Genomic DNA, 26,503 nt, shown 5'->3' on the forward strand with positions numbered 1-26,503 from the left:
AAGAATCCAGGACAGAACAAAATACTTTTATAGTGCATCTTGCTCCACATCATTTTGTTGGCACTGCTTTTGGTCTGCAGTGAGCGCTGCGTCAAATTATTAAAACAGACAGATGCATTGCGTCACTTTGACTCCCACTACTTTGACCATTGTCTTTACGTAGATATAAGTCTAAGGAATCACGTCTGACAATATATATGTTAGCATGAATAGATCCAATTTAGATTAATGTGATAAAGTTTATTATTATTAAAATCATGCATTTGATTCAAATTCGAATTAGTTCATACTATTTTAGATGGGTCTAAAAATAGAAATTGAATTTGAGCCTCAAAATTCATATACAACTGGCACAAATTCACGTTTGTCTAATGTTGTTAAGGGTTCTCTTTTTTCTTATTGACAGGAATCGTTATTTCTCATCTTATAAATAGAGATTACAAGTAAATTAACTTGCATAAGTATTGTAAGAAATTAAATAATAAGATAACAAAAAAAAAAAAAGAAAAAGAAGCGGAAGTCACCTAAATTATATATGAAGATTATAAATTTAAGCATGAGATAAAAACTATAAAATGGGTTCTTTCATAGAATTAATTCTGTTGAAATATTTTGACGGATTATCGATAGAATGAATACTTCACTCTTTTCAACAAATATGAATTTGGATCAATTCAAATTCACATGAACAAGCATGTTAATATCTCAGCATAATATACAAAAAATAAAAAAAAAAAATCTAAAGATGTTATGTCTTGTAACCTTTTGTTGCTGGAACCAATTCAACCTTCTTAAGTAGACAGAGATGGTGAAATGCTCGTTTGACCTAATGCAATGAGTACAGGGCAAAACTTATTTGTAATGATCCTATATTGAATATACTTGTGAAAACTTATACAAAACTCATTCTAGTTTCACAATTATTTGCTTTAATCAGGTCAACCTCTTTTATAGCTATGACTACCCCACTTGTTATGTATGAACAAAACCACCAAGATGGAACAAACGTTGAGGTAGCTTGCCATTTGATTGCTAACATGACTTTCCAACGAGACTTGCTATCAAGAAAAGGTTCATTTATAATGTGATCAGTAAGGGGCTGAGAGGCATAGCATTTATGTTACTTTCTCTATAACCACACAATTTAATGCCATACTTTTTCTCCATCATTGTTAATTCTTCAATGGCTTTCTTTAAAACACAAAATGAAGCTCAATAGAGGCCTTCATTTCATGACAATTATGTCCAAAAGGACTAAAAAACTATAACCAAGAACAAGTAGGAAAAAAAAAACAATAAGAGATAGGGACTTGCTCCAATTAGCTTTAGCTTTATCAAAACACTAAATTTGCATTGCAAAACGTGTAATATACACTTTGCTTATCAAAACATTCAATTTACATTGATAAATATGTAATAGATGGTTTTGTTTTGCACAAAACTAAATATTCCTTGAAAGTTTAATTTTTAAAATTAAAAATTAAGTTTAAGTCAAACAATAAATCAATCAAAATAATATCTACAAGTTCATCAATCTGTTGAAACATTAACTAATGTTGACTTGTTTTGTTTGATATCTAAATACATTTTTGAAGCTTGTCTGGTGGTAAATAGATGCTAATCAACTTGTACATGACCGTAAATTGAAACTCCACCCCTACACGGATATAAACTGGATAAAACTTCAAATTTTATTTCCGAAATAATTGTAAAACCAACCAAACATTCAAACTAGTAACCGCTTGCAGCTCACATTCTGTAGTTATACACATGATTTACAAAGAAGACTACATGAATTGTTTAGATTTACACCAAAACAGTAATGATCAAAAAGGAGAAAATCTCACCTTTCCTCGCCAATGATACTATGGAGCATAGGTTTAGTAACGTCCATTGGTGAATTCTCTGTATTAGCTACTATGGTTGCACTTGTTGAGGTATCATAGCTGGTTTCACTCGCTCTAGTTGCCTGATTACTCATAAAACTGGTGTCATCAAACTTCCAGTCAGTTAAGTATCCAGGCTTTGAAACCACTCTGCTCACTTCAGCGTCTCCCAAAAGCATAGCCACCACACGGGACATGGATGGCCTTCGCATTGGTGATGCCTGAGTGCACAAAAGAGCTATTCCTATTACACACTTCACTTCTTCCTCGTTGAATTCTGATAAACTACCATCCACTAGTTCAACCTCACGATTGTTTTCATGCAGGTACCAAGCCTTATAAGCAGAAAGACGAAAGAATATTTTACAAAAAATAATTAGACATAATGCAAATGAATCTCAGAAAGCAGAGGACTAAAGGTGTAGAATGTGTTTTTAGTTGTATAAAGTCACATGAATACAAGTCAATAAGTCTAATTAATCATACATGAGATTTAAATGAACATGACTAGTATTTGAATTCAAGTAATCACTCCCTTCAGCTTTTTCCCCTAGAATAAGAATATTGGGGCAGAAAACCCAACATCACACACCAAAGCAAAAGGAAAATGTTGTCAAAGCTAAACAATTTAAGGTACCAGAAGAGAAGTGAATATGCCATAGTGCAAGTCACAAACTTTTTAATCCTATAACAACTTTGCAAGTCACATTCCCTTAGGTTCCAATCAGACCATTTCAATTGCACTGTTGTGAGAGAAAGAGAGAGAGAGAATAAGTCAATTCCAAGGGATGTCCAGAATTCAAACATTAATGTGAACAGGAGTTTTCTTGACATTCCATTTTCAATAGTGAAATACATGTATATTGTCAAAGCATCAGGGCTAAGTTTCAAACACATGGCTAACATTGATATAATGCAACAGCAACTAGTAGAAAATTGTAGTTACTATATCCAATGATGATGCAGTACTAAATTAAAACTTTTTAAAACTTCTCTCTTTGGAAAAAATAAAAGCAAAAAGAAAAGAGATGGACTGACATGTAAATCAGTATACGAGAAAATATCATTCACACCCATCACCAGAGTGTAGCAATGTCGGTACCTATTTACACGTCAAAGTCTTGGTTCTAGGGCCAAGGTTAGAGGTTGATACCACTATAACAGCTAGGCACACTAATATACTAACAATCTACCATATAACTAAAATGATAAATTAATTCATACCCATTCAAGAAGGTAGATCTGCTCTTCCTCCAAGCTAGAGTCAGAGTTAGGTCTTCCGCTAACAATCTCTAGAGCCACAACACCAAAGGCAAACACATCAGTCTTCTCTGTAAGGTGTCCACGCATGGCATACTCCGGTGCAAGATACCCACTACATAGGTGATGACAACAACCATTTAGTAATAATCTACTAGAGGCATAAAAATATGAGAAATAATAAAGTTGTTTAGAAAGAAGAGGGCTGCTAGTCTTCAGAATCTTACATTGTCCCTGCAACACGGGTGCTTATGTGGGTTTTCTTATCATCGTAAAGTTTGGCTAAACCAAAATCAGAGATTTTTGGGATGAGCTTAGAACCAAGCAAAATATTACTGGCCTTGACATCTCTGTGCACAATGCGGACACTTGATTCTTCATGAAGATAAGCCAGACCTCGTGCCACTCCCAAGCATATATCATAACGTGTAGACCAGCTGAGGTTCAAATTTTTTCCTGCTTCATGAAAGCCATATGTAACTAGATACTAACATGTTTCAAACTTTCCATCTTCAAGAGAAAAGCATAAAACATTACATATATTCTATCTACGTACCAAAAAGTATTTGATCTAGACTCTTGTTTTCCAGATACTCATAAACAAGGAGACATTGATCTGCCTCGAAACAGCATCCATATAGTTTGACAAGGTTACGGTGTTGCACAGCCGATATGGTGGCAATTTCTGTAACAAACTCACTCTTGCCTTGGCGTGATGCTATCGACAATTGCTTCACAGCAATTACTCTTCCATCATCAAGTTTTCCCTGGTGTTCAAATCAAGTCAAACATAATGAATGAAAATATAACAAACTTAATAACAAAAATTAATCATGCTATGCTCCAATATTTTTATACAATAGAGTTCATTTCATTCAGTTTGTTAATTTCAGTGACTAAAATCTGATTCAATGAAATTATAATAAACTTCGATCCTCAATGTTCCCTCCATTGGAGCACACAATTTCTCAAAAGAAAAGTAATAGAATAACCATCAAATGTGTCAAATTTCTTTAATTAGGTTTTCAAATGGAAACAATTGAGGATAAAAGGATCAGTCAATTGCAATTCCTTATCGTGTCAAATGCCTATGTCTTATCCCAGCTTTCATCCTTCCCTGTGAGCATATGTTATCGATTAACAATTAAAAGGAGAGAACTACTTCCACTTAGTAAAATTGATATAAAACGTAATTCTCAATCTGAGATTAGTCATGGATTCAGAAGCGTTATCTACTTTATGCATAGATAAATGCCTCCATTTCAGACAAAAATCCCATAACACGGTGTATTCATCCACCTCTTTACTACTGATACAACCACAAATTACCTCATAGACTGGCCCAAATCCTCCCTCTCCAAGCTTATTTTCAGGATTGAAATCCTCTGTAGCAGCTTTTAGTTCAGCATAACTGAAAGTGTATGGTCTAGCATCTATTCCTAGGAGCTCTGCAAATTCAAGAAAAACACAGATTAGTGTTGTGAAACAGCTTGTCTAAAGATAAATTCGCTTGTTTAGCCTATAAGTTGGTAATAAATACACCTAAGTTTTTTTCTTAAAGAAAAGGTTCTTTAGTAAATATTTCTAAGGTCCCATAAATCTATAAAATGAATGTTGCCTCTGTTAACTGTGACAGAAGACTAGGACCACATGGATGCTCAGGACAAGTGTTCATATCCGAAAGCAGCTTCAAACTAAAGAAGTTAAACAACTCAAATATCAGCAGCAAGACTTTAAGTTCTACCTTCATCATCTTTCCTATGGGCCCTTCTTTTTCTAAAAATGCAGAAAGCTGCAACAGACAGAAGACTTACAACTCCGACACCAACAACAATCCCCACGATCAGACCAGTTCTACTCTTCTTGCTTGTTGGAGCGTTATTATTAACAGTAGGTATGAAATCTGCTTAAAAGACTGCAGTTAATAATACTGTGATACTGTGCTGTAAATCAAGAAAATTTGTTAATTGCTCACCTGGGGTAGCACTGATTGCTGAAATGGATGGTCCATATTTACCTTCAGCTGGTACACAGCAAGTCCCTTTTCCAGCCCAAAACAGATGAATTTCAAGGTAATTTTCTGATACCTGAGCCTTAAACTCTTTTGGTACTGCTCGTTTAGAAACTCCACCAGCCTCCTTGCGTATGTCAAAATCTTCCAAAACAAGATTACCCTGGAATAATCAAATTCAGAAATTAAAGAAAGAAGAATGTTATTCTAACAAAAAAGTTTTTTTTTTTTTGAAAAGCAACAAAAAGGTAGTTATTAATCACATTAAAACTGGTCGTCATTCTTAAACTAGAATAAGCCTACCTAAGACCGAAGGGAGCCTTGTTCAGTTAGTACCAACTGACTTGTTAAGGGCAAAGCTCAAAGCTTCAAACCTTTGCAACAGCTAGGCGCACTAACAATATCTCATTTATCAAAAAACTTCCTACCTGGGTGGAATTGTATGATGCCAAGAATAATAAATTTAAAATGAGGGGAGCAAATCTTGGGTGGTCATTTTCTGAAATTTCCTATGTAGGAAATCTAGGGAGTTAGTATCAGTACCACGGAATCTAAGAGCAATTCTTCAAGTAATGAATTATTTGGATTAAATATGTTTCACATGCTCAGCAAAGGTTGCCACTAGTTCAAGACTTCTAATTATCAAGAAAACCTTCTACATCATGACCATGAATACTACAGTTTGAAAGGTAACAGTTAAAGGGCAGCCTAGGGATTTCAGTAGTGTGATACAGACCTGGATATATATATCAAAAACACGCCTCCCAAGACTTTCCCATCTTTTTGTATCCATAATTTCTATTTCTGCAAACTGGAGCCTCACAGTGTAGTTTCCATTCTCAAGCCCCAATCCATAGTACCTTAGTGATGAAGCAGAAACCCGTGCTGTCTGGAATAGTTTTGAGTCTAGGGTGCTTGTGGACTGAGATGATGAAGAAATTTTGTACTGTGGATTTTTGCTCTCAGCGAAATACCCAACGTTACTGACTGCCCAACTATTTGTGTCAGTCACATAATATGATGCTGGACCAAGAGTCTCATCATCCCTCTCAAACAGAGTCCCATCAGATGATGTAATCTGTGGACCACCACACTTAATTGCAAAGTTAGAATCTGGGAAACCAAAAAGAAAAGAGATATTCAGCAATCACACTGAAAAAGGTTCTTTACAAGAAAATATTAGCATAGTAGGCACACTTATGATCATACTATTGAGCACTCCCCCCAAACCCGCCAATGGCGTTAGCTCAATACTAACAACCGAAACAACCAAGCTTACTATGTGGACAACAAATAAGGGATGGCAAATGTTATAGAATAGGAACGTGTAAATATTTTTTTATTAATAAATGTAATTAAAGGAACGTAATTATAGAAATTAGAAATCACCACGATTATAGAAGTTGAGAATCATCATAATTATAAGGATTTTATTTTTTTTATTTTTTTTATTTTAAAGATGTTTAGGCTGTATATATAGATAATGTATTATGAATGAAAGGTGTGGAACTTTCTCTTCCTAAATAACATGGTATCATAGCTATTTTGGCAAGATTTGATTCCTTTGAAACAGAGTTCTTAGTTTTTTCTTTTACACACCACTTTTAGTTTCTTGTTTTGTTCCACACGGTGGCCATCTGTCGGAGATTCACTCCGGTCTTCTCTTCTGGTCTTTACGCCGGAAGGTTTCAATAAGATAGTTTGGTATTCTTGTTAGGTTTTGTTGTTGGGTTTTCAAAATGGCAAAATCTGTGCCAGAGAAAAAATCAATGGTAGTGGCTGATGTGATTCCTGTGATGACAAAGATCACAGAGCATAAACTTAATGGTTCCAATTATTTGGATTGCAGCAAGACAGTTCGGGTCTATTTAAGAAGCATTGATAAGGATGATCATATTACTAATGATCCTCCTACTGATAATACAAGGCAAACCTGGATGAGGGAAGACGCACGGCTGTTCCTGCAGATTTGGAATTCCATTAATGGTGAGATTATTATCCTGATTAATCATTGTGAGTTTGTTAAAAAGTTGATGGATTATTTAGTTTTTTTTTATTCTGGTAAAGGGAATATCTCTCGTATTTATGAGGTATGAAAAGCATTTTATCGTGCAGAGAAACAAGATAGGTCTCTCACAGCCTATTTTATGGATTTTAAAAGAATTTATGAGGAGCTTAATGTTCTGTTGCCTCTTAGTCCTGATGTGAAGGTCCAGCAGGCTCAACGGAAGCAAATGGCGGTTATGAGTTTTCTTGCAAGTCTCCTTGCAGAGCTTGAGACTGTCAAATCTCATGTTCTTTCTGGTTCTGAGATCTCCTCTCTGCATGACACCTTTACGAGAGTACTTCGTACAGAAAGCTCTAGCTTGACATTGGCTCCGACTAATAACAGTGCTCTTGTAAGTCGTCAGAATAATAGAAGCGGTAACAGAGGAAGGGGAACGGGCAATTGTAATCGAGATGTTGATAGTCGTAGTCAAGAGTCAAGAGAAATTGTGTGCTATTATTGTCATGAGCCGGGCCATACAAAGCGTTTTTGTAAGAAACTCCAAAATAAGTCTCAATGAGGTCAATCGGCAAATGTTACAATTGTTAATACTTCATCCTCTGATAAGACTATTCTAGTTTCTGCAGATGAATTTGCTCAATTCTCTCAGTACCAGGAATCATTAAAATCCACTACTTCTCCTATCAAAGCTATCGCTGAGTTAGGTAACCCCACTACATGTCTTATTTCCTCATCATCCAAATGGGTCATTGATTCTGGTGCCTCAGACCATATGACAAGTAATTCAAATCTATTTTCCACTTTCCAATCACATACAACCTCCTCTAATGTTACTTTAGCCGATGGATCAACCTCTTGTGTTCTTGGTTCTGGAACTATTAATCCAACCTCATCAATTTCATTGTCCAATGTCTTAAATCTATCTAAGTTTTCTTTTAATCTAATCTCTGTTAGTAAACTCACTCGTGCCTTGAATTGTTGTATCTCATTCTTTCCCGATTTTTGTCTATTTCAGGATCTTATGACGAAGCGTATTATTGGTAAAGGTCATGAGTTTGGAGGTCTCTACTACCTTGACACACAGGTGCTGAGATCCATTGCTTGTTCAAGTGTATTGACCCCTTTTGAGGTGCATTGTCGGTTGGGACATCCTTCTCTGTCTTCCTTAAAAAAATTATGTCCTCAATTTCAAAATGTGTCTTCGTTGAATTGTGAGTCATGTCAGTTTGCCAAACATCATCGTCTCTCTTCAGCTTCTAGAGTCAATAAACGAGTTATGTCCACTTTTGAGTTAGTTCATTCTGATGTTTGGGGTCCTTGTCCTATTGTGTCTAAATCTGATTTGAAATACTTTGTTACTTTTGTTGATGACTATTCTCGTGTCACTTGGCTATTCTTAATGAAAAATCGTTCTAAGTTATTTTCCATTTTTTGTGCCTTTTGTGCTAAAATAAAAACACAATTTAATGTTTCTGTGCGCACATTGCGAAGTGATAATGCCAAAGAATATTTTTTCGATAAATTTCAATCCTATATGATTCAGAATGGCATTCTCCATCAATCTTCTTGTATTGATACACCCTCTCAAAATGGAGTTGCCGAGAGAAAAAATAGACATCTCCTTGAGGTAGCCCGAGCACTTCTTTTTCATATAAAAGTTCCTAAACAGTTTTGGGCTGATACTGTCTCCACAGCTTGTTTTCTGATTAATCGAATGCCTTCCTCTGTCTTTCATGGTGATATTCCCTATAATATCCTCTTTCCTTCCAAGTCTTTGTCTCCTATTGAACCTAGGATATTTGGTAGCACATGTTTTGTTCATGATGTTCGTCCCTAAGTCAACAAATTAGATCCAAAATCTCTCAAATGTGTTTTCCTTGGGTATTCTCACCTTCAGAAAGGTTACAAATGTTATTCTCCTACTCTGAACTGATATCTTGTCTCCGCAGATGTCACTTTCCTAGAAAATACTCATTTCTTTTCCTCATCTTCTAGTTATGATAGTCAGGGGGAGGAAGATGATCTACTAGTTTATACTGCAACCCATCCTGTCAATACCACATATATTCTTGCACCTGATCCTTCACCTGCTTGGCCACCTATTGCCCACATCTATTCTAGACGACTAGAGGCTCAGACCACATGCCCTTTACCAATCCCTTCACTGTCAGATCTAGTCTCCAATGATCATGATCCTAGTCTCAATCTCCCCATTGCTCTTCGCAAAGGTAAACGTCAATGTACTTACCCTATTTCATCCTTTGTTTCTTATGATCACTTGTCTTCTTTTTCTAGTTCATTTGTTACATCCTTGGATTCTGTTTCAATTCTTAAAACTGTTCATGAAGCCTTGTCCCATCCTGGCTGGCGTGCTGCTATGGTAGAGGAGATGGTGGCTTTAGATGATAACGGTACTTGGGATTTGGTAGATTTGCCTATTGGGAAGAAAGCTATTAGGTGCAAATGGGTGTTTGCTGTAAAGGTAAATCCTAATGGATCAGTGGCTCGCCTTAAAGCCCATCTTGTTGCTAAAGGATATCCCTAGACTTATGGTGTTGATTATTCTGATACTTTCTCTCCAATAGCTAAACTTACCTCTGTTCGTTTACTCATCTCTATGACGGCTACCTATGATTGGCCTTTACATTAATTAGATATCAAAAATGCCTTTTCTCATGGTGACCTCCAGGAGGAAGTGTATATGGAGCAACCACCTGGGTTTGTTGCTCAGGGGGAGTATGGGAAAGTCTGTCATCTTCGAAAATCCTTGTATGGCCTGAAACAAAGCCCTCGTGCTGGGTTTGGCAAATTCAATGAGGCAATTCAAGAGTTTGGGATGAAGAAGAGTAAGTGTGACCACTCAGTGTTTTATAAACAGTCTGAGGCAGGCATAATCTTACTAGTAGTGTATGTTGATGATATTGTCATTACTGGGAGTGACATTACAGGTATTTCATATCTCAAATCCTTTCTTCATACCCAGTTTTATACAAAAGATTTGAGGTTGTTGAAGTATTTTTTGGGTGTTGAGGTGACAAGGAGTAAGAAAGGTACATTCTTGTCTCAAAGAAAATATGTTCTTGACTTGTTGACTGAAATAGGAAAATTTGGTGCTAAGCTGTGTAATGCACCAATGACTCCTAATTTGCAACTTATAAAAGAAGATGGTGAATTGTTTGAAGACCCTGAAAAGTATAGAAAGTTGGTTGAAAAATTGAATTATCTTACAGTGACTCGTCCTGATATTGCTTACTCTGTTAGTGTTGTAAGTTAGTTTATGTCTGCTCCAACAATTAACCATTGGGCAGCTTTGGAACAAATCCTATGTTCTTTGAAGGAGGCTCCAAGATGTGGTCTATTTTATGGAAATCATAGACACTAATATTGAATGTTTTTCAGATGCAGATTGGGCAAGTCCCAAGAGTGACAGGAGATCCACTACGGGATGTTGTGTTTTTGTTGGAGGAAATCTGGTCTCATGGAAAAGTAAGAAGCAGAATGTAGTATCTCAGTCTAGTGCAGAATCAGAATACAGAGCTATGGCACAAACTGTGTGTGAGGTAGTATGGATGTATCAACTATTAAGTGAAGTTGGTCTTAAGTCTTCTTTGCCGGCAAAGCTATGGTGTGATAATCAAGCTGCTCTCCATATTGCCGCCAATCCCGTGTTTCATGAGCACACTAAGCATATTGAAATTGATTGCCATTTTGTTCGTGAAAAGATTTAGCAAAAGTTCATCTCTACACGATATGTTAAAACTGAAGACCAACTAGGAGATATCTTCACAAAAGCATTGAATGGACCTCGAGTTGATTATATTCGTAGCAAGCTGGGCATGATTAACATCTATACTCCAGCTTGAGGGGGAGTGTTATAGAATATGAATGTGCAAATATTCTTTTATTAATAAACGTAATTATAAGAATGTAATTATAGGATTTAGAAATCACCATGATTATAGAGATTGAGAATCATCATAATTATAGGGATTTTATTTTCTTTATTTTCTTTATTCTTTTTCTCTTTTAGATATATTTAAGCTATATATATAGACGATGTATTATGAATGAAAGGTGTGAAATTTTCTCTTCCTAAATAACAGCAAACAACATAACAATCAAGTCAAGGAACAACCTGCATTGAAATTGTATTAAACATCCAACCTAAAATTAATTGGCAATAAATGCAAAAACCTGAACTACATATAAGGTCACAATAAATCCCAAACTTAAACATGAGAAAAACCAGTCGCATTTATATGTATGCCCAACACAAACAACGCAAACGGACAAACCTACTGCATGACTGACAAATATGGGACAACATACAACAAATAACACACACCAAATGGGCCTTTCCAAGATAAAAAAAAGCACACACATACACACCAAATGGATCAACAAACAACCAGGACATAACCAACGAGCCTACCACGACTAACAAATATAAAACAACACAATGAATAACATACACCAAATAGGTCATCAAACAACCTGGACTTTTTTACCCTGTTAAGCATCCAACCTGAAAATAATTGGTATTAGTAAAATGTAACCTGTATACAGTCCTCAAAAGATTATTTAAGTTTAGGGGGTAAAGGAATGCCAAAACACAATTTTAGTAAGTTTTAGGAATTTCATTATTGAGCGTCTACAAATGCCTAAAATTCTAACCTACAAGGACAGTTATAAAATTATTTTAATGAGTTTTAAATGTAAAGAAATGTGTGTTAAAAGAAAGAATAGTTACAGTCATTGTTCAAGGATATAAATGGATACCTATGGGTACCCATTCATTAAACCACTTAACTATGGATTTGATAACTAAATGGATGAGCTATTTCAAATTTAAGTTTCAATCTCAGATAGGAGCTTAAATATACTCCATGGAACAATATGATTGGTTCAACACTCAGTTCTGTAGCTTTAGTTTGTCTCAAATTGTTAAAGGGGCCATATAAATAATTCTGGCCTAGAAGAATAGGTACTTTAGTTCACAACTACTCCCTCCAATAAAATATAATACAACAAATCATTTTTCTCATTATCTCCCCTTAATTTTCTTCAGCTCCCAACTAATGCAGCTAGATAGAAGGTTTCATTTGCAATTTTACATGTAATATTTAGGATTGAGAAAGTAAAAGCCTTTTATCAAGTTGAGTTGGGCACCTTCAATGCAATCATTTCCAATTTCTTTTTTGCCTACTGAGGCATTCAAGGCCCTTTTATTTATGAAACTAAACTCAGTGTCTCTGTAGTCTCTCTGTTTAACATAAAACAGGAAGTTACCAGAAGAAATCTTTGGCAGTTCTCATTACTTCACCTAAAACTTAAGCTTAAGTGCAAGAGCCATTCAATCTATTCCTCGGGAATATAAAGGTTGCTCCGAATTTATTAAAATCAAGAGACTGCAGATTTATGTTCTGATTTTTAAACACTGTATGTATTTGGGAGTTTGGAGCTATAGGAGATATTAATTTGCCTAGGTTAAAGAATCCTAAATTTGTTTAGATGGAGTGCAAGTTGATCTGTCATGTTTTTAGTAGACGATATCCTGTTTGTAACTTTTAATCCTTACAAGATAATAGTGTGCTATCTTGTGTTCTACTCTTTCCTCTTTTATCATCTTTCTTGCCTTCTTCTGAAACTAAATTTTCTACTGTTTTACACTCCAAAATAATTCACAACAAGCCCTCTTTCCCTTTAATCCGCAATTCTCAACCCTTCCTGCTCTGTTTCACCAATTACTTTAATAATAGTAGGCCTTAAAAGGCCCTAATCACTAGCCATTCACCTTGCTCCTGCAACCTGGTATTTGAGTTCTAGCAACCTGTCCACCTACCTAGCATGTTTTTGGGTGGGGTAAAAGTGGAGGACGGTAGAGTGAAAGAGAGTAACGATTGCTACCCTGTTTACAGAGGGTTTGGAGGCAAATTAAATTCCTCCAGACACCCTTTAAATTTTTATATTTTCTCAAATGAAGATAATTAGAGAATAAAGTAAAGTATATAATTTCATTTTGTGATTCCTTTTTCCCCTTTCAAAATTTACATTATTGATGATTGCATATTGCAGTATAGTTGTAATATAGTAATATTTGTTCTCCTCTACTATGCACTTCCTATGGTAATAATAGGCAATGAACCCAGTTCTATATAATGTTATTAAATTTTCATTCCCCATCAATGCTAATCTTTGCAAGATATGATGGATAACTAAAGATTTTTTTATAAATATTATTGGTGAGTAAGACAATGGAAATCATGTATATTAAGCTTTTCTTTTTTTTTTTTTTTTAAAGGCATATATTAAGCATTAAATTTTTATCAAAATATTTAACCTCTTTTTTGCTTTTCTTTTTTGCAGTTTTTTCTTTTGATTTGAACTAATTTCCTTGGGAATTTGACAAGTTTATGAATCACAAGGATAGATCAATTGTACAATGTCATCATTCCATCAATTTAATATTTCCCTTTTTCCAAATAGATATTTCTTGGGAGTGTATAATTTCCAGTTCTTTGCATCTAACTTAACTCATCCACAATCATTGAGAATTACATGGAAGTACTTGATCTAGCAACAAAATTTTCAATTCATTTTTGCCAATAACGCATGCAGTGAACTCAGGAAGGTCCCTGTATTCTGTCTGCCAACCTATTTGTTTCTCACAAAGAAGGGAAAGTTTTAACTACACTTACAGGTTCCACGTCCTCCTTTGCAAGGAAAATTCCGCTGAAGGCAGTTCAATCCTGATGGCAAAACACTGAAAATAGAAGAGCAATGGAGTTGCATAAGGATGATGATTACACGCTTAGCAATGTTTGATGATGTTTGACCATCTAAATCTCAATAAGGCTATGTAAGCTGACTTAAACCTTTTAAATTCTTAAATAGAGTTATGCAGAACAAGGAGGGGAAAAGAGACAGATAATAGAATCAGAGAGAGACAAAATAAATTAGAGAGAAACAGGGGAAATTGGGGAGAAACAGAAGAGTAAGGGAAAGAAAACAAGAAAAAATTAATAGAGGAAGAAAATCTCAATACTCAATAATTGATAATCCAAAAGCTCAATACCTCACAATCAAAGCATTCTAGAAACTAAAAAGAACATAGATATCTATAGGCTATATCCTAAACCCTGATAAAACATGAATAACAAACATAAATGTAAAAATGCAATTCTTGATAAATAAGCAAAAATAATTACTATAAAACAGCCTATAACCCAAATCTATAAAGGGTACAATTAAGCTCATAAAGCATAACATTACAAAATAAAATCTTTAAGTCAAGCAACTTCTTTCCATGCTGCATCATGGAGTCTGTATAAAAATGCAATCAGCTGCTGTTCGTTTTCCCTTCTTCTTCAAGAGTGACAACAGGGAAGGAGCCAGTTTTATTCTCCAGATATAAAAGTATATATTTACTTATTATTCATTATACAGCATCATAATACAAGATTCAGAAAGTGGACAGAAACAAAGGATAATTTTAAGCATTGAACAGCTTATTATCATGTTCCAAACCTCATAGATATTGCTAATAACTTATCAAAAGAAAACTACAGTATCACTTATAGCTCATTTGTGGCCCATGATCAGCAACTTAACAAGGGCAAATGACCAACATACAAGTAAGAACATTAATATTCTGATTAGAGAGAGAGCAAATACATTTTAAGTCAACTTCACATGTTCAATCATAAATAAGTGAAGATAGCACTAAGAATCACCTGCCATTTGACTGTCCTATTGTGAAGTTGTTGGCAACTAAATTACTGCATATTATACACCATAAAGAAAGCAGTCAATTTCAATATTAAGTGTACATAGAATGAAAACCAATTTTACAGATTTGAGATTTTCTATAATATTGAACATACAATACTCAAAAGCTAGCAGAAGACAATATCTTTGGCAGAGTGTGTAAATATATACATTGATCATATTGCATATGTGCAATTATGAACCTATAAGAGACTTACATTGACAAATTTGGTTCGTTGACCCAAGAAGGAAAGCTCCCAGCTAAATTGTTGTACGACACATCTCTGCAAGGGTTGTGCGTTTAGAATGGCACATATTCAGAGAATTAAGCACTAGTCAAATCACATCAGCCCATGCAAGTTGTTAACACCATCCAAAACTTCTACACCTCTATGTTTCCCCACAAATATCAAAGCTAGTTGGTGTTGCACCTTAGATAGACATATGGTCTCTAGTTTGTAAGGTAAAACAAAACAGCAGCAATAGGTCTTTCAAAGGCTATGGCATGATGAATGTGCCTTCATCTCTAACTTCAGATGTCTAACTCAGTAACATATATGATTTCCTAACAGAAATAGGTCTAAATACAACATCCGTTTCAGATAAATCATATTCCTTTTGCATTGAAGAACCACTAAGAGACTTAAATAAGTAAAAGAAATAGTAAACAGCCACATACACATCAAGCTTCATACAAATTCAACAGCACATCTAAATTTTCTATTGCACAGATGCCACATTGAATTATTTTTTTTTCCACAAAGTGGTATATATACATATACATATAAATACATATACATATATACATACATATATATATATATATATATATCTTTCGTCCCACACAGAACTTTATCAGCTGGGTCCTAAGGTTCTTTCAGGACAAAGATAAAGCCATTGCAGCAATAATTTGAAGAAGAGATTGAAGCTCGAAATGTCCCTTGGATTGAAAAAACTAAAAGATATTGACTGGGAATATACTGTTAGCCCAAATTAGTTTGTTTCTTAGTATATTATGATCACATCGAGTGACAAGACATAAGTTGCTCTTACATAGTGCGAAGAGATGAACTCTTTTGTGCAGGAAGGGAGCCATGTAACTTATTATTTCCAAGAAACCTGAAATAAAAAGATCAAAATTTGCTATACTTTCATATTTAAATCAGCAGGTATATTAAAGAAAAAAAATCAGCAGGTATGTGAAGCTATTTATTAAATTTTGCATCTTACAAATGATTGAGTGAACTCAAACTGAAAAGCGAGTCTGGGATCTGTCCAGTTATATTGTTGAAGCTTAAATCCCTAGATAACAATAATAATAATTAAACAATTACAAGAACAAGTTCAACTAGTAAGCAAAAGGAAAAAGGTAATAAAAGAAACAACTCTATTTATGCAAAGTATAGGCTTGCAAACTTTCATACAAATCCAGCAAAACACAACCACCTTGGACCCTGCAAAAACATTTTCATATGTACATACATACATACATATATATTTATACTCTACACACATGTATGCACACAGACATACACATATACGTATATGTAGATGCAGACACATACATTTGGTACAAACACGCGCGCACACAAGAAAACAATTAACTTTAGATTTTGTGTAAAATGATTGCTAAACCGATTTTAAATAAAATGGGTTTTGTTTACAAGCACACCAACCAACCAGCTAAGTAGTATCATTTAAATATACTTAATAAACTTTATATAGGGCTCATAAAATATCTGACCATCAGGTTAGACGGACCAATCAAGTGGTCAATTGACTGCTTTCAGGTCCAACTCACTCAGAAACTGCCTTGACAGAATTCTGAATTGTAACTAAGGAAACAACTGCTCAGGAGAATAACTTACAGCTGCCTCAAACTCTGGTATTCTCCAAAAGTGGATGGAATTGTATCAGAAATATTATTGTTCCTTAGTTCTCTGCACGAAATATCCTTTCTTGAGACAATGTAACTAAGCTATTGGACAACAGGAGAGAATAAGGAACAAATTGAATCGTAAACTGGAACTGAGATAGCTTACAAGATATTTAAGGACTTCATCTCCTTCATAAATGATAGAGAACTTCCATTAGATAAACCGCTTATCCTCCTATAATTGCATAACATTGGATTGTTGGCATCACAGACCTTCAACATATTAGCAAAGTTACAGAAAAGATGTAGCCACTCACAACTCTGTCAGTGAAGTAAGATTGGAAAATGTTGAAGGCATTGAACCTTCAAAAGAGTTTCCTTGAAATCTCCTACAATCAAATAATAGATTGAACATTATAAATTGTGCAGTGATAGCAATAACACAAATAGCTATCATTTTCCTCTGCTCTCATTCAAAAAAGAGTTTAGAATCACATGAAGAAAATAAACCATACAAAACACGAAGCTTTGACCAATTCCCTATAAAGTCAGGTATCCTCCCTGTAAGTTCTGTGTCCGATGCCGACCTGAAACAAATTGAAGTATTGCTTCAAAATTTTCATGAATATACTCCTTTCTTCCAACAAAGCATATGTGTTTGAAAGTTTCTAGAAAGAAAAAAGCATCAAAAACATTCTTACACTGCTAGCAGGTTCTGCAGATTAGTGAATGTTGAAGGAATCTCACCAGTTACACCGGAACTATCAAAATAACTGCCAAAATAAACAAGGTTCCATCATTTCTGATTGTCTTTAATATTTTTTATCAAGAAAAAACGCAGAAATGTAATTGATCATAAATCATAAGTATCAAACTTCAGAAAGGTACACAGACACTACAAAAGAAGATAAATAACAGAATCTTATAAGAACTAACTGCAAGTTTTGATACATGATACTTCAAGCATAGAACATCCTAGAAACTCCAGAGACTTCATAGTCAAACATGTAAATTGATAGAGAAATCTATCATCTGGTCCTTCCTAACAGACAGGATCAACAAAAAATAAAGAGATTTAAGGTCGTCAAGGTTTACAGCAGTTACAAAAAAAAAAATCTAAACATGCATTACAAACTGTTATTTTAATATCCGTGATGTGTTTAATTTTTGAAATATACAATTCATAATAGCAATAACTTCTTCTATTATTTAAGCCATTATACACATAGGACAAGAATCATTGCAGTACCTCACAGAATACAAAATCTTAGAGAACTTAAAAGGCTTAGAGTAGTCATTAAGCAAAAGTCTAGCCACCAATAAGGTCAAACATACTCATAGCCTACTAAATGGTATGGCAATATATAATGATTGTCTATATAAAAGAAAGGTGCTGCCGTCATTTATCAATTAACGCTATGTGGACACAAATATCTTTCCTGAGTTACTTTCTTCTAGATAGTTTCAATATCCCAGCTAATTAAATACAGCATAAAAGAGAGCCTTAGCTGTCAGAAGGCAACATATAATGATTGTCTATATAAAAGAAAGGTGCCACTGTCAGTTATCAATTGACGCTATGTGGACACAAATATCTTTCCTGAATTACTTTCTTCTAGATAGTTTCAATATCCCAGCTAATTAAATACAGCATAAAAGAGAGCCTTAGCTGTCAGAAGCAGATGCAAATTTCTTTAGAAAGATTTTGAAGAATTGAACCAGTAAATCACTTTCTGCAAGGTTTTGCACAAAAGTGAGTCTTTGTTTAGTAATGTTTTTGGCTTGTTAGGCTTTTTACATATATTCCTTCATGTAACTATTGTCTTGTTCCTGTTTCCACAACTTTATTTTGAGTAATTGTTTGCTTGTGCCTATTTTCTCAGTTATAACATGACCATGATCTATTAAAACTAGATGTTCTTTCAAAGCCAACTTGGTTTTCCTCATAGTTTGTTCAGAAGCCTAAGCAAAGATCCCATTGGTTCCCAACAAACGATTGTTCAGTTCTGGAACCTCACTTCAATTGTCCATAACATCATAATTCCTGTACATTGAAGGATCAATGTATCCTATGGCAATGATGTCCCAGTGATTGATCTTCAAAAGTAATTACTATAATTTTAAATCACCCAATATTTAATTTTTCACCATCTTCCTACTTCAAAATAAATACCCAAATATTCTAAAAATTCTTAAAATTAATGGAGGTTGCGTATACGAATAGACTGGAAGCCAAGAACTAGACAAAAGTATAACATGTCAATGTTTTAGACTAGCCTAAGCCCTAAATTTAAATTTCTATTTGGATTACAAACATCTTATGTCTTTTCAGCAATAAAATAATAAATATATCATGTGATTCATCAAAACTCTAAGTAATTTTAAATAATTGTCACCAGCATGTCTCTATGTAAGTTGTTCTCTTTCATACTGTTTAGGTTGGCTACTATTCTTGCCTTGTTAATTAAATACTAGTTTTTTATATGTTATAGATCCATTTCCAAGATAGTAACTTTTTCCTATCAAAGCTTACAGAATCTGCACTGAAAATGGAAGGAATGTCCAACATTGTACAAGAACTTACAGTTGTTCTAGCATTGAGCAGTTGCCAATCTCCGATGGCAAAGGACCCGAGAAGTTATTAGTTCCAATGGCCCTGCCATATGAAGAAGTACATAAATAAATAGATTATACATCTCAAGCACTTTGTTTGCTTTAGTAGAAATCAGTTCAACAAATACGAGAAGGCAACCCGATATATGAGGAACAAAAAGGGAAGTCAAGGAACAACAATCTTAAGTAAACAAATCCTATCATTGGAAACATTATATATATATATATATATTGCAAAACTAAAGAAGAAACCTTCAGTTGGAGATGATGACCATCATGCAACCATAGAGAGTTGAAAAAACAAGGTGCTAAATAAATTATACAGAAGAATGAGATTAGCTTACAAGAATCTTAAATCAGTAAGCAATCCAATTTCCTTTGGAAGCTCCCCTGATAATGCATTATGGCCAAGGGCCCTATTCAACACAAAGATTACATATCAGAACAGAAAAGATGAATAAAAATAACTCAAGATTGAAAATTTATAAATTATAAAAGTTGCAACGCCGTACAGCCACTCCATTCGAGTTAGATTGCCAATCGAAGCAGATAAGGGACCCGTCAAGTAATTTTGGCCCAGCCTCCTGAAAGAAGAGGCGATAAGAAGGGGGGAAGTCAGTATTCTTAACAGAAGTAAACTTGACCAATCCATCGCGAGAAACTATCCTGCTTGTGCTGGATGGTAACAGTATAGCTAAAGTCATGCAACATAATTCACATTTCACGTTTGGCAGCAGCTTGATCTTAGCAGAGATATCAAAGTATGTAATCATTAAAACTATAGAATTCTAAGTATATACACGTGTAAATGGAAATCATACAGATTGGTAAGAAAAGTCAAAGTCCAAATCTCATCTGGAATCGGACCCACGACATTCAGCGCAAAAACTTTCCTGTAAAAAAAGTTATCTGGAATAAGAACATATGAAATGAAGCTTTTTCAAATACATCAGTCCAAAAATTCAGATATTAAACTCTCATCATCATTACATAATAATACTAACAATTAAGTATTACATGATAAGAACATTCTTCAAACATGAATTAGAGTCAAGCGCTCAGTTTCTTTATTTGTAGTAACAGAAATTTGAGTGTCTTTTTGGAAAAATAAATATACAAATACCCACTAATAATCCTTGATTAGAATGGCACAAAACCCAACCATTGCATGCATTACTCAGTTCCTCTGTTGAAAAAGAATAGAAGGCAACTCGAAAGTGCATCACATTTAATAAAATTATCTTTTTCTTTTATTTTATACGTATTAAAGTCAATGGGATTGGAGCCAAAAAAAAAAAAACTCTCTACCACTTCAAAAATGTTATCTCTCCCTCAGAATTTAATTGGAAGTTCAAGCATATCCTAGGCAGATAATTTGCTTCCATAGCTAAATTAAAAAAAAAAAGAAAAAGAAAAAGAAAAGGAAAGAAACTACATTTTCTAAATGGAACCAATAGCAAGCAGGCAATTTTAGCATCAATGCAAGCACCGTCCGAGGCTTTTTGCACTCGAGCAATCACCATTCAGACATAATGTCAAACGGATTCTTTGCATTTTCTGTTAACAACATCGGCTGACAGCACCCAAATGAAACAAGGAAGCCAGTTGAAAAAAAGAAAAGGATACATACAGATGGGTGATGTGGCAAGTAGAGCCATTGTTGAAAGAACAGTTACATTTGACGAAAGGGTTGTAATCATCGTTATTAATGTCTGTAGAGTCAGAGTCGAGGGCAGCTCCGCTGCATGGGTCGCCGCTTATGTTCCATTGGTTTCGTCTCGCTGAAATTCCCCATTTTTGGAATATTGAGTTCAAAGCTCGTACTGCATTCCAATTTTACCGTGTTTACTTCCAATTACAGAAAAATTACAGAAAACTTGGGCAAAACCAAAAGCTTACAACAGGTTGCGAGGCCCCTCACTTTCAATTATTATTATTGTTCATGGGTCGCTATAAGAAACTTTTAATTGATTTTAATATGTTCTATATTTAAATTTTAATTTTTCTTTTCAAATTAATGTTTTATGACTTATAATATTAAAAAGTAAAAAAAAAAATCACAAAAATTAATTTTAGATATAAAATAAAAAAATACTAACTGTTAAAAAAAGGGTAACTCTGGAAATTTCAAAAATGAAAAATAGGCAAATAAATGGGCACTAATACTTGTCAAAAATTCTAATTAATTATAAAAATTTGGAACAAATTTTGTTACATAGGCAAATAAATGGTTTTTGTTTTTTTTTATTTTTTTAGTTAGGCATGGAGTTTGCTGTTTGATGTTTTCTTATCATGGGAGCTTGCTCTTTGCTTACAGTATTCATGGATGAAGTACTAGAAACGCTGGAAGAGAGAAGCAGCAACAGAAGAAGTAAATACCTTCAGCAGGATCAGTAGGAGGCTGAGATTGATTCTGAGCTTGAGCTGCACCTATGATGCACAGAGCATAGAAACAACCCAAAGCCAAATGTTGAGGTGATCTCATCACTCGATGCATCATTTGTTCACCAATTATTTTTCTGCTTCATTAATGTTCAATGAAAAAGTTGTATGAGAAGAACTACCGCGTTGCTGAGTCCAGCCCAATATTTAATAAGCAGAGAAAAGCATGAAAAAGCCTGCTCATGGAAACAACTCATAAAGTCTGACTACCGTTCAAGTTAACGAAAGGCTTGGCTCACACCAGCCAATCACATTTCAGACGACAGACGCACATGCATGTCATGGACATTACACCAACGATCACAAATGGTTTGGTATCCAATGGAAAATTCTCTTTTTGGATAAATCTTCATTCGTGCGTATAACGTTTTCAATTTTTTAACTTGTTAAAAGTCATTTTCTTTTAATATACATTGATGGTGAGCTATATATATGACAAGAAATAGTTTCCTTTTTTCCATAAATCTCATTAAGTTGATTTCAAATTGGAATTCAAGTTTTCAAAAATAAAATCTTGGACTCTAACCTTAATGCATCACTCGCACTCTTGTTTAAATTTTACTAAAAAGATTTTGTTATGTTAATAGCAAGGTTTACTTATTCTAGTCTTTTACAAAACATGTTATTTTAGAAAAATGATATAAAACTTGAAAAGTCTCTCGATTATTTAAAAAAATTTAAATAAATTATTAGTCTTCTCTTATGTTCAATTAGATTTTTATATTTTTATTTTAAATCAAATAAACTTTTATAATTAATAATTTATTAATTACAATTAGTTAAATTAGCACATATCATTTTATTCTTATGTGGTGTTGAAATGACGTTGACGTAAATAGTAAAAAATTATAACCATATCATCATATTACATCAATATGTCGCATCATCATCTATTACTACATAACAATATTTCAAGAGGCATAAAATGACAAGTGATATTTTAACTAATAACAGTTAGCTAACCATTAGTCATAAAAATTTATTTAGCTCAAAATAAAACTATAAGGATTTAATTGAAAGCAATAAAAGTATAAAAATTTACTTAAATTTTTCTAAATAACTCATAAACTCTTTTAGATATTATACCAAAAATAATTATGCCATACTTGTAAGAAAAGGAGGAGTAAATTAGTTTGTGTACTGTCTTTAATAAGATAGTCACTAAATTTTTTGCTAACAGGTTATCCAAATTTCTTTATGCAATTATTTTTTACAATTAAAGTGATTTTGTTAGTGGCAAGCTCATTAGTGATAACATTTTGCTAGCACAAGAGTTGATTGGCAAACTTGACTATAAATCGAGAGGAGGAAATGTTGTTTAACAATTAGATATGATGATAGCTTATCACCAGTTGCATTGGGATTTTTTATACTTGGTGATGGAAAATCTTGGTTTTAATGATCATTGGATTGGTATGATGAGGAGATGCATCTCAAATTGCTAGTTGTCCTTGTTGATTAATGGGTAGTTAGTTGGCTATTTTAAGTCAGCAAGGGGGTTTAGACAAGATGACTCTATTTCGCCACTCTTATTTATTTTAACAGCTGAATACTTATCACGAGGCATCAATCATCTTTTTGCTTAGTATAAATCACTACATTATCAGTTTGGTTGTAGTATGAATATTAGCCACTTTGCATTTGCTGACGATGTGATGATTTTTACTAATGGAAGCCATTCAACTTTGTAGAAGATTTTTGAATTTTTACAGGAGTACAAGCAAATTTTCAAACAGCAAGTGAGCCATCAAAAGAGTTGTTTTATTACAGCTAATAATCTTGAAGCTTCAAGGAAACATATTATTTCACAAACTATAGGATTTACACATAAAACATTATTGATTATTTATTTAGGTGCTCCGCTGTACAAAGGTGCGAATAAGGTACTCTTATTTGATTCACTTATTAATAAAATACGTGACCGTATTTCAAGATGGGTAAATAAGATCCTCCCCCTTAATGGCTGAATTACTTTACTATGGAGTGTTCTTTCTTCATTGCCAATTTACCTCTTCATTGCCAACTTAACTCTTACAAGTTCTTAAGCCTCTAGTGAGCGTGATTGAAAAAATCAAGAGGCTTTTTAACAGTTTTCTTTGAGGAAGATCTATAGAGTGTAAACGGATCCATTGGGCAAGCTGGCAAAAAATTACTATTCCATTTTCAGAAGGTGGTTGAGATATCAGAAGCTTAAAGGACGTCTTTGAGGCCTTTACATCAAAACTATGGTCGCGGTTCCAAACTTGTAACAGTATTTGGACATAATTCATGAGAACAAAATATTGTGCTGTCAAATACCTCATACTGTAACCCACAAACTAAAAGAATGGTTGATGGCAGAACTTTCACTGAACCAAATATCAGGTAGTAGATAGGTAAAGGAGAGTTGTTCTTTTGGCATGACTGTTGGATAAGAGATCAACCGTTAGTAAATTCTTTTCCTTCATTTCTTCATTCAATGGCTAAAGTTAATTACTTTTATAATGGAAATAATTGGGATATAAAGAAATTGAGAATGGTAGTTTCAAATGTTATCGCTAAGGAAATTATGAGGACTCCTTTTGATAAAACCAAGGATGATACAGCTTACTGGTCCTATATCTAATGGTGATTTTACTACCAAAAGTGCATGGAAAGTAATCTGGCATGGACAACCTACCAACTTCTTGGGTAAAGCTTATTTAGCATAAAAGTATACCACTAACGATTCCTTTCTTCTTATGGAGAACGATCAATAATTGGATACCGATGGAGATCTGAATGAAATATAAAGGCATCCAGCTTGCTTCTAAATGCCTTTGTTGTAATTTGAAGGAATGTCACATCTCGGTTTGTCCAAAACATTTTTTTAAAAAAAAAAATTTACATTGCATCTTTGAAAATTCGTGCCTAATTATTTTCAAAGCGTCAAATATTGGGTATTATAAAATTTATCATTTTCTCAAAATAAAATTTATGCATGAATTTCAAATAGTGATTTACAAGGTGAATAAGCAATATAATTATGAATGCACACTGCACAAATATATAAGTCACATTTCGGCGTAAAACAATGTAAAGGGCTTGTTTCCCGATTTTTAAAACACTTTACATATAATTTATACATATATATATTCCAAATGATTTCTAAACATAATTTGCAACCACAATTTCCTAAGATTGTTACCAGCATATGCTATCCACAATTTTCGCGTTTAAAATAAATCATACGTATAGGTATATATTTATGAAAATTTTTAAAATTGACACCCCCTACTCACCTCACAATAACGAGATTACTACGTCGCTATTGGTTTGTACGTGTAATAATTATTCCTATTTGCTAGTCATGTACTTCGTCCGACACGTCTCTACGATAAACTTTCTTAACAACAATTTAAACCAAATATACTTAATCACATACAAGTATGGATAGCAGCTTAATTAAAAATTCCTTATCCAAATTGCATATTTTTCATCCAAAATATGCACCATATTAAACTACGCATAATCCTTAAAATGTAATATTAACTTACCATTTTTTTTTTCTTCTCCATCTTTCTCCTTTCTTCCCCCTTATGCTGGCTGCAACCACCCTTCCTTTCCCTCACAAACCAGCAACACAAAGCCTCTTATTCCTCTCTAAAAAAAATCAACTCTTTTCCTCCTTAAACCGACAGCAGCTCAACCTTTTCTTTTTCTCCTTAAACCGGCAACACCAACTCTTTGTTTCTCTCCCCTGAGCCGGCTTCCTCTCTACTCTCTCTTACCGCTGGTCACTTTCCTTTTCTTCTTCTGTTTCTTTTTCTTTTCTCCCTTCCTTCTCCTCTGACACGTTATTCTTCCTCTCTCTCTTTCTTTTTCTTCTTCTTTTATTTCTTTTGGCTGGCCCCTCCATCATTCCTTCTCTTTCTTTCCTTACTTTTCTTTCTTTTTCCCTTTCATCTCTTTTATCTCACTTTACTCACCAATTTAGCCGGCCACTACCACCTTCGTTTCATTTTTTTACTTTCTTTATTCTTTATTATTTAATCTTACCCTTCTCTCCATTTGGTCACATGGGCGGCTAGCCCATGAACCCATGCCCTTTTCCTCATCTATTTATGTTTTAAAGCTCATGGCCAACCTTTTAAGGCATCATTCCCATATGTCACCTCCATTCTTTCTTTTTTTTTTCTCTTTATCTCCTTAGTTTTCTTTCTTTATTTGTCCCATCCATTTAATTTACATATCATTTCACATATATATATTTTTTTTAATGCCACCATATCATTCAATAATATCTCATTAACCTCTAAATATTAAAATTACATGTAATCCTTAATTTTTCTTTATTTACCGTATAACTTTTCAAACTTTTTTTTTTATAATGTAATCCTTCCGACACGTTTTAAAATTGTCATTTCTTTTTATCTTTATTCCTTTATACGTATACAATCAAAATATCAAAATTACATTTCAACGCGATATTACCATAATATTTAAATATTTATTTACCAACACTAGCTTAATTTAATAAAACACGCGGTTTCACTTACGTCATTTATCTCCAAAATTCATTCGTTCTTCTTCTCCCCCACTTAAATTGATCATATAATCTTTCTTCAGACTGATTCCAACATCCGATTAAATATTAATATTTTAATATTACTTTATTCAAA

The 26,503-nt window shown here is 33.9% G+C and overlaps 1 protein-coding gene across 6 annotated transcripts; it reads right to left on the reverse strand.

Annotated features, from left to right (window-relative positions):
- Positions 1-1,668: 1,668 nt before the first annotated feature.
- On the reverse strand, positions 1,669-25,448 carry LOC18594698 (putative LRR receptor-like serine/threonine-protein kinase At1g56130). Of its 6 annotated transcripts, none has more exons than XM_018124686.2 (24): positions 21,801-22,123; positions 21,052-21,244; positions 20,243-20,314; positions 19,934-20,005; positions 19,766-19,837; positions 19,393-19,464; positions 17,510-17,581; positions 17,324-17,395; positions 17,126-17,197; positions 16,975-17,043; positions 16,801-16,872; positions 16,163-16,234; positions 15,986-16,051; positions 15,151-15,216; positions 14,899-14,943; positions 13,864-13,928; positions 5,894-6,270; positions 5,122-5,320; positions 4,891-5,049; positions 4,476-4,594; positions 3,703-3,913; positions 3,374-3,605; positions 3,111-3,261; positions 1,669-2,221 (listed from the first exon to the last, which is right to left on the reverse strand). In XM_018124686.2, exons 1-24 carry the CDS (start codon positions 21,919-21,921, stop codon positions 1,844-1,846), a joined length of 3,099 nt encoding a protein of 1,032 aa, XP_017980175.2. In that variant the 5' UTR covers positions 21,922-22,123; the 3' UTR covers positions 1,669-1,843. The 6 variants fall into 6 exon arrangements, with proteins under 6 accessions (XP_017980175.2, XP_017980176.2, XP_017980177.2 ...); XM_018124687.2 differs by having other exon boundaries at positions 3,374-3,602; positions 21,801-22,119; XM_018124688.2 differs by having other exon boundaries at positions 21,052-21,202; positions 21,801-22,115.
- Between the last annotated feature and the right edge of the window lie 1,055 nt (positions 25,449-26,503).

The sequence above is a fragment of the Theobroma cacao genome, chromosome 7 (assembly GCF_053813885.1).
Source record: "Theobroma cacao isolate CCN51 chromosome 7, ASM5381388v1, whole genome shotgun sequence".
Taxonomy (NCBI): Eukaryota; Viridiplantae; Streptophyta; class Magnoliopsida; order Malvales; family Malvaceae; genus Theobroma; species Theobroma cacao.

Bases quoted from the DNA above. Each gene is read 5' to 3' on its own strand.
- LOC18594698 (XM_018124686.2), bottom strand. From the start codon at position 21,921: ATGATGCATCGAGTGATGAGATCACCTCAACATTTGGCTTTGGGTTGT. The intron at 17,582-19,392 runs GTAAGTTCTTGT...TTATTTTGGCAG, and splicing joins TGCTCAATGCTAGAACAACT to TTATTTTGATAGTTCCGGTG. The intron at 14,944-15,150 runs GTAAGTCTCTTA...TATAATATGCAG, and splicing joins AACGAACCAAATTTGTCAAT to TAATTTAGTTGCCAACAACT.